At 41.2% G+C, this 9,352-nt stretch overlaps 1 protein-coding gene across 1 annotated transcript; it reads left to right on the plus strand.

Moving 5' to 3' along the window:
* Positions 1-614: 614 nt before the first annotated feature.
* fbxo45 (F-box protein 45) lies at positions 615-4,419 on the plus strand. The gene is made up of 3 exons (XM_007566586.2): positions 615-1,143; positions 1,948-2,304; positions 3,459-4,419. Exons 1-3 carry the CDS (start codon positions 814-816, stop codon positions 3,642-3,644), a joined length of 873 nt encoding a protein of 290 aa, XP_007566648.1. The 5' UTR covers positions 615-813; the 3' UTR covers positions 3,645-4,419.
* The last annotated feature ends 4,933 nt before the right edge of the window (positions 4,420-9,352 follow it).

Here is a 9,352-nt window from a genome sequence, read left to right on the forward strand (position 1 = left end):
CACACACACACACACACACACACACACACACACACACACACCCATTAAGTTCACCGTTTTAAAAATGACGAGAACACAACCGTCTTGCAAGTCTCTCAACACAAAAGTCCACTCACAATATGGCAGCAACGTTAACAACGAAACGTTTCGGATTTCTTTTGCCCTTCGGAGTTAGTTATTTTTCTCTCTCTCTTTCTCTTTCTATCTCTTATGATTTTTTTTTTTACTTAATAAAATAATTATTTATTTTTCACTGTACGCCATATGTTGAGGACACGTTTAATGACAATAAAAACAACCGTAACAGGTCAGAAAATATTATTGCATCCATTGAGAAAGACATGGTTTAAGCCATACGTTTTTTTTAAAAAATAATGTTTTAAAAATGTAGCCTCACATTTGGTAAACATTGTGAAATTGTGAGCTCATTATTCTGACAACTATGTGGTCCTTAAAGATCAATAAAAACATAACAGCCCGATTTTGGGTCTGCATTTCATTGGCATTTGGTTGACTCATACATTTAAAATCATTTGAGTAGTTCTAAATAAATTAAATAGTTTCACATTTAAGTGTAATACAGTTTTCCGACAAGGCTGCGAGTATTTTACTTGCTCTTCCAGGACCTTGACGCATCGCTTCATTCAGCCATTGAACTGGGAAGAGCAGGGTCTGTGCTCATGGTTTAACTGCGACCTGCGTGGGGCTTTTACAGGTAAAATGACGCCGTTTTGGTCATTTTAGAGGTCGCCTCACAGCACACGGTGAAACTATTCGGTCGGCCGGTGTCGTCGTTGAGGAGCAAGGACCCCAATGTCTGTAGCAGCCGCTGGGGGAGGAGGCTCTCCCTGCTTGGGCGCAGCAGCGGCGGCGGCCAGTTGCAGCTCCGCCGGTTTGTCCTACGCTACTCCGGCGGGCGGAGGCGCAGGGGTGGCCGGGAGGTTGCCAGCCCGAGTGCTGGAGCATATTTTCTCCTATCTAGAGCTGTTTGACCTGATGCGCTGCTCGTTGGTCTGCTGGCACTGGAACAACATTCTGGCGGATGAGAACAGCGAGGTGTGGCGCAGCCTCAGCTCTCGGACGCTAAGCGATGAAGCCCTGCGGTCTGATATCCTGTGCAACCTGCCCACATATAAGGGGAAGGTAGGCTTCCACAGACCGTCTTGTATAGGAATGTGGGGAACGTGGTAGAGTTCCTTTCAAAATCCTTCCTAGGAAGGTTTTTATTGGACAAGAAGCAACAGTTCTCTTCTGTTATCTATTAGCACGATAAAGCTAATATATACTTAGTGTACATGTTTGCAATCGTTTTTTAATGTATATTTTAAGCAGGACTTAGTAGGACGGACGATATGCGTTTCTGTTTTCATGCTCATCAAGTAAGGGTTCTCTGTACTGACTCCAACTCTTGTGGATCTTATCATATCATCTGATCTTATATAACTAAACAATGTGAAAGTTGTCACTAAATTGAAGATTTTCACTCCTTTAAAAATGAAAACAAACAATAGAGATACTACAAATTCTTCATCATGTATTGTTTTTATCCTTTATTATTGCTGTATTTCATTGAAGATGAAGCCTAACATTGATCTCTAGATAAACAGTTCATACCTCTGTAAACCATTTCACCTTTTGCCACTTTGCAGCCACTAATTTAAGTGTATTTTATTGGGATTTGAACACAAAGTGGATGAAAAACTTTGGATGTATAAGAATCTGAAAAAGTGTGGCCTACATGTCTTAATATTGAAAACTAAATGCCATGCTGCAACAAAATGTAGATTGTTCTGTTGCTGTATAGCACAAAGATATGGCAAAAACCAATGGAGGCACCAAACATCCCTCCAAGATGACAGTCCTTATGTAACAGACAAAGTTTTGAAACCCTTGTGCAACTAATAATCACAATAGACGCCAACCGTGTGACTGATCTTCTATCAACAGCTTAAGGCTTTCCAACACGCCCTGAGCTCCCATGACTGCTCCCGCAACGTTTATGTGAAGAAGAACGGCTTCACACTGCACCGCAACCCCATAGCCCAGAGTACGGACGGTGCGCGGGGCAAAATCGGCTTCACAGAAGGCCGGCACGCCTGGGAGATCTGGTGGGAAGGGCCCCTGGGCACCGTGGCCGTGATAGGCATCGCCACGAAGCGGGCGGCGATGCAGTGCCAGGGCTACGTGGCCCTGCTGGGCAGCGACGACCAGAGCTGGGGCTGGAACTTGGTCGACAATAACCTACTTCACAACGGGGAGGTCAGCGGAAACTTCCCGCAGTGCAACAACGCGCCCAAATATCAGGTGAGCGTAGCGCGTCTCGCAGTTTTACTGCGACTGCACCGAAATGAGATCATGTTGGAAAATTAGAATTTAACAGAAAACCCAAATTCAGCGTTCAAATAACGCTGTTTCTCAGCAAATTGAGGAGGAGAGGTTAAGTGGCAGGAATAAAAGTGTAATTTAAAAAAAAAAAAAAAAGTTTATTGAGCATCTCTGATTTTCAGAGAGCTGTTAAGTAAGTCCTCGTTTCACAGTGAGCCCAGCCGTCTAGCAGGAAGCACTTTGTCCTTACCTCTGCTGAGAAGCTTGATGGAGATGCTGAGTTTGTTTCCCAGCAGGACTTGGCACCTGCACACACTGTCAAATGTTCCAATACCTGCTTTAATAATCATGGCATCACTTTGCTTGATTGCTACCATAGAAAATTTATGATCTGTTAAGAGGCAGCTGACAGAACAATACAAGTGAGCTGTAACTCATGCAAAAAGATGTGGAGCGCATGTACTGCACAGTACATGAGCCTAGTTTTCAGTAGGATGACATTTCTGTATTAAAAATTCCCCCTTTTTTTCAATCTTACTTCATGTTGTGAATTTCTGAAGAATTGAATTTTCAATTTTCATTAGTTGAAGCCATAATCATCAATAGAATAATAATAATAATAATCATAATAGAAATAGACACTTGAAGTATTTCACTTTTGGGACCGAATTTAAAAAAATGATGGTTTTCAGTGATGCACTTCTAAATGCAAAACGTTATTTAATTGCTTTTATTTAAAACTGGAAGGCAACAAAAATCCTATTAATGCAAAAGATTGATTTTTACACTTATAAATTTTACCTTTGCATCATTTTTAGTGGCATTTTGATAAACAAAATTTAAATTTTGTTTATCTGCTATTTGTAGGTTAAAACAAGCTTGTAGCCGGTTAATTAGTCAGGCTATCAGGTGAGGTAGCTAGCCTGAAGTTGGCCGCTTAACAGACAATCCTATTCTTAATACGTCATTAGAAGGACTTTTACTGTAACATTCCCATAAACAAAAAACTGAAATAATACCTTTACACTGGCCCATCACTAGTCTCAAATCATATTTTCTGCAAATTGTCGTTCTTTGAAATCAATCGCTTCTGTGTACTCATACTCCGCAATGTGACTATTTATCGTTGACAGATCGGGGAGCGAATACGAGTAATTCTAGACATGGACGACAAGACGTTAGCCTTCGAGAGGGGCTTCGAGTTCCTTGGCATAGCTTTCCGCGGACTTCCAAAAGTCTGCCTGTTCCCGGCCGTCTCCGCCGTGTACGGCAACACTGAAGTCACAATGGTTTATCTGGGAAAACCTCTGGACGGCTAGACGCACATTAACCCCGTTTTCGCATTAAACACAAACTTCCGACAGGAGCAGAACCTCCTCTGCCCCACTTTTTTTGTCAACAGACTGCTACCACTTTCTGTCATGAAGTTCGAATGTGGCTGAGAAAAACAGACTTTGGAGTTGAGGTCTGGCTCTTTTACTGCAACTCGACAAGAACGCGCGGGAGGGCGCACACACCACGTGGAAACGGAAAACCATACGGACTGTCACAAACATGTTTCTGTACCGACGTGGAACGACTCCACTTTTACAGTTTGGCTGCTGGACTGTTTTGATCGCAGGACAGCAGAGCATCGTTTTATTTCCTGTATTTCAGATGAATAATGCTAAACAATTATGTAAGACGTCATTTCTGCTTCAATGAGGCCAGAACTACTCTCAACTGTGGCAGATACTTTAGCATTTTAAGTGAAAGAGTACTTATTAAAGTTAGTTAAAACAACACTCTGCGGGTTAGCCAATGTCATCTGTTCTGTCCAAAATCGGACTGCGGTGAATTGAAACCGAGTCCTCGTTGACTTGTTGGTACACTTTGATCAAATTCAAAAATGGACGACCAGCTGTCAAGTGCATGAATTGCAGACATAATTATTTCATAAACGGTGCAAACTTTGCCTGTGTCATGACAATATGTGTCCTTTTTAATGTGCTACTGTAGTATTACATGTTATTTATTTTGTGATTTTATCTCTGGTACTATAGACACTGTATGGTTGTATGGCCTGAAAATAAAGTCTTCACGGTGCCACAATAACAAAGATTTCTGTGTTTATTTTTTAAGACATATTATCCTCCTTAATAAAATCTTTTGTGTTTTTTTTTCTATCATACTTGAATGTTTTAAATTGAACAAATTTTGATCTCAGTCAATTATTTATTTAGTGAAAATGCCAACCCCAAAGACTGTCAGACAATCACCAACATGCTTGGTTGTTAGTAAAATGTAATTTTTCTGAAATGTATTAGTTTTACGCCAGTTTTAACAGGAAATCCATTTTCCACAATGTTACATTTTAATCTTGTTAGTCCACAGAATATGTTACTTTGGGTCAGCAGCGGTTTTGGCCTTGGAACTCTCCCATGGATACCTTCTCAAGCCAAGTCTGTTTCTTATTGTTGAACCGTGAACGTTGAGTGGAAATCTTTCAAATCATGATGCAAGCACCAAACCTCGTGAAAACATTCCTTGGACATTACTCTTAAAAAAAAAAATTATGCAAACCATTTCAAATCAAAGATGGCTGCCATGCAAATGGCATATTGTACCACAGAATCCTACGACATTGATCAATCTGGATGCTTTATGGGCAAGTCTGTACATACATATAGCAAATCCTACTTCTATACCGGATATGGTGGTCATCTTGAAAATGTCTAAGGAGTATTTGTGTGCTAAATTTGCTGCTTATACCACTATTTGAACGATTTCTATGCTGTACTAATCGACATTAACTGAGGCAAGTGTGAGAACTCCAGTGCTTTAGGTGTTGTGTTGGGTTGTTCTTGGATGAGCCGGAGGGCTCTTGGAATAATTTGGACTACAGTTTCACAAACAAGGCTAGGTGTTTTTTTTTTTGTGCTTACTCAATTCAGCTTTACTTGAGGCAGAATGCTGGGTCAGTCATTGACAAGCTTCCAGTTTCAAAACCCAGTCAGGCACAGAGTTTGCATGTTCTACCCTGTCGGTGCCCTGACCTTCTCCCAAAGTCCAAAAATGTATATTTAATGATAATTAGTCTCTGTAAGTTTCCATTAGACATGTGTTTGTGTGCATGCATATTTCTCTCTGTGTTGCCCTGTGATGGACTGGGGGATCTGTCCGGGGTGCATCCTGCTTCTTTCCCAATGGATAAATGACACAGACAATGGATCTTTTTCCTGTTATTACTATTAGTTTGATGATCTGAAAGTTTGCATACTCTGAAAACTGAAAATCGGAACATCTTTTAGCTTGTGATTGCTTATCCATGATGATCAAAGACACACAGATGATTTCTTTGATGGTAAAATGTGCAACATTATGCTATGGTTGACTGCTGTAAAATGAAATCTGAGAGCAAGCACGAGAGAGGCGACCTCAGATGCTAAATTATTTATGAACCAACATAATGTAGATATGTTAGCTCATATCAACATTATATTTTTGATCTGTGTTTAATATAGCAAATCACAATTCTCTTCACAACACTGATTGTGCACAATCACAAAGAACTATATCCCTTTTTTCCTCCATCGCCGATATAGATGTTACTTAAGATGCTAAATCACTAACGTGTACTTTGTTTTCATTACATTTTTTATTTTAATTGTGGCTCTAAGCTTACAATGTTTTATTTACCATTTCATGGGAAAACACCAAAGATGTGACACTTTGTTACCAATGTAAAGAATCACTGTGTGGCTCGTAAAGCAGTGTAAATTTTCTGTCCCCTCAAAATAACTCACTCAAAAGTTAAATGAAAATCTCCAAGTTTTCGTTGGAGATTTTCAAAAATATTGACCGCTCAATATTTTGAGCCACAGCAAAGTCAGACACTTAAGGTAGATGAAATTATGAAAGCGCCAAATGCATTTACACGTAGTTCCTCATATGACCACACGGTGTCGCAAATGTCTTAAGATGAAACATAGAACATTGTTCTCTACACCACCAAACACTGACGAGCTCATCCTGTATTCTTCCATCTTCCATACCGACTTTGCTGGCACCCAGCAGTGAATGGAGGACATATATGTCCAACATCTATATTGTTGGACTGTGGGTGGAAGCTGGAATACCTTGAGAGATCCAACACATGCACGAGGAAAACATGTAAGCTCCACGGAGAAAGCCCCCAGGCTCTGAGTGGACACATATCAAGCATATGTGCATGTGATGCAAACACATTCTGTTATTTGTAACTATAATACTTTGTGGTTCACATTCATTGGTGAAGTACTAGGAATAAAATGAACCTGGCCATGTGATTGGATTTTGATAGATCACAGTGGATCGCAGGCTTGGCAATATGGGGATGCAGGCCTGAAATCAGGAGGCTGTGAGACACAGGATGTCACATGCTGTAGTAGAGAGCTACATCAGTGACATCCTGCGTCAGTGTGCTTGACCCCCGAGTTGCAGACAATGCCAAACATTTATACGACAGAGTCTCTCAGAGATCACAGTGGCTTGGTGGACAAACTCTATTTTCAACCGATTTCAAACAAAATGGCATAAAATAAGCCTGAGAACAGCTGCTGTATGGCTGCTGCTTTTGTGCAAAATATTAGGTGCAATGCCTGAAAGTCCGACTCAGACTTCAACTCAGATCAAAGGCCAGAGAGCTACACCATAGAAGTCACTAGGATTGAGCCACATCACACAAGTGAAACCATCTTGTTGGCCTACGACACCCTGTGATAAACATAACTCTCCACCGAATGGCCAAACATACCATCATCAAAACACATCCTTTTGTTAAAGAGACGGCCAAGATTATTCAACCCTCTAGCTCACTTTACTCTCACTTTACCAGCATGTTTCTTCTGAAAAGGAAGGAGTAGTAATGTTTTGTGGTGACCCAGTCAGAGTGCCAACTTGAATCTCTAAAGATGAGGTCGATTGCAAGGGGGGCCCTTCAACCTCAAAGACTTAAAGCTCATCAACAAAGATAAACTGTGAGAGCACCTTGTGGAAACCAGCGAAAAACCGTTCAGCGATTAAAAGGAGGGTTTGATTTCTGTCGTGCAAAAACATGGATTTTTTTTCCTGGTGAGGCACAGACCATCTTGTTTCCAGAATTGGCAGATTGTAAGGTGGGAGTGTAATAATCAGCAGTGATGTCAGGCTAAAGAAGATGGCAAAAACGGTCTTTGAAGAGCCGGTGTTTGCTGAACTAAATACAGTTCCTGTGGAAAAAACCCATATCAATGTTGGTCTATTATATTTAAAACCTTCCTTTTGCAGGGTGGCAGGGTTATGCAAGAAAAACAAATATATACATATATAACTAAAGCAGGAAACCGATGCACAATTTTGAAGCAGACCTCTTTTTCTTTGTCTGCACCGTTGTAACCCACAGTTATTTAAAAGCGACTCCACTCTCTTCCAGCGATTTTTAATTCAACTTTTGAGCTTTAGTGGTTCCTCGATTCCTGATCATTCTCATCTTTCATGTGAAAAAGGTAGCCTAGGTCCGACGGATAAAACCTGGACACTGTTGGGGGTTCCAACCTGACGATGAACCCAAACATCCAATCCAAACTAAACCTAGTTTGGATTGGAAGAATTGGGATAATATTAAGCTTCGGTACTGACCTAAACCTGTCAGTGAGCTGTAGTTGAAAGCTACACCCTTGCTGTTAAAAACACCCCCATTTTAAGTTTCCTCTGCCCGTTTTGAAAAGAAGAGCAGTCAAATATTGAGACACTTTTATACCAGAGCCTTTTTGTTTTCTGATGAAAGCAAGTTGCTTCTCTGGAACCTAGTAATGGTTTCCAAAACAGATATCCGTGGGGGTGTATGCTTGATTTTGAGCCGCTGTAAAATCCAGTGCTTGTTCTTAAGATCAAGTCGTTTGCGTAATGTTCATTTCACCCTGGAAGTAGAATGATTCAAATGCAGGATGAAAAATAGAAATCTAATACGAGCTGGGTCGTATGTGCACCTCCTGTCGGAGCTGTTTTTGACGGTAATTCGTGACAGACCATGATGCCACACAGAACCACAATTTCAGAAGACTTCCATGTCATCTGATGGACTCAAGTTTTCCTAAACCACCAGAAGGTTTTGCTTCCATTATTTCTCGCGAGACAAGTTTGCCCTTGTGCAAAAAAAATAAATAAATAAGTTGGCGGCACGTTTTTGTCAGTGCCCATTCTAAGTTGTCTCTTAGTCGTCTCACAAAGAGCAGCTGAGTCAATATGCACATTCTGTAATGCACATGCCACCTAATTTTAAACCAGTCAGAACCGAGAGCCTGAGATATCCTGTACGAAAACAGGAAGGAATTACTAACAAATGAACTCTCCAAGGACAGAAACGGCACTTCCTGATTCCCAATTCCCTATTCTTTTGCACCCATTAGATTTGAAAGCAGCAACCCTGAAGGAGCTCAACCAACTTTAATCGAGTTGGTTAAGCTCCTGCCGATTTTCAACAAGAAGACCGGAACAGTTTGTGGAACTTTGTGGTTGCTGAAAGTAGCCATTTTGTAGATTTATTAGCAGCTGTGTAGAGCATTAATGACACCCCACCTGCAACAAAACTGTCAGTTTTGCTGCATTTCCTGGTCCCAGAACCACTTTAGTAACTTTATGCAGATGTGCCTCAGCTTCTGCGAGAGGCCGAAAAGCAGGCAGGAAGGGTGTGTGTGTGTTGAGTGGTTTCCTTTCTAGTAGCTTGACTGATCAGAATGAGCGGAGGGTGTGAAGGGTGTGTTCTCGTTGGGTTTTTGCGGTGGCACTTATGCTGCTGGTACTAGTCGTCTCTCTTGTCACAACACAACTTGTGTGTGATGTTGCAAAGAGCAAAAAGGAAGAAAAAAGATGAACACGCACACGGTCCTGCTCGTTAGCTGTTGAGCCTGCGCTCGCCTTCCTGTGGCTCGGGTCTTGAGAACCTCAGTGTGTTTGCAACTTGTCCATGTGACTCGGTTTCCGTTGCCTGCCTGCTTCCGTGAAGAGTAACAAAAAAAAAAAAAAAAAA

The sequence above is a fragment of the Poecilia formosa genome, unplaced genomic scaffold (genome assembly GCF_000485575.1).
Source record: "Poecilia formosa unplaced genomic scaffold, Poecilia_formosa-5.1.2 Scaffold193, whole genome shotgun sequence".
NCBI lineage: Eukaryota > Metazoa > Chordata > Actinopteri > Cyprinodontiformes > Poeciliidae > Poecilia > Poecilia formosa.

What these genes read in the sequence shown, in the direction of transcription:
- fbxo45 (XM_007566586.2), top strand. Translation starts at nt 814, where the DNA reads ATGTCTGTAGCAGCCGCTGGGGGAGGAGGCTCTCCCTGCTTGGGCGCA. An exon ending in TGCCCACATATAAGGGGAAG is followed by an intron (nt 1,144 to 1,947) that starts GTAGGCTTCCAC and finishes TTCTATCAACAG; the next exon opens with CTTAAGGCTTTCCAACACGC. An exon ending in ACAACGCGCCCAAATATCAG is followed by an intron (nt 2,305 to 3,458) that starts GTGAGCGTAGCG and finishes TATCGTTGACAG; the next exon opens with ATCGGGGAGCGAATACGAGT.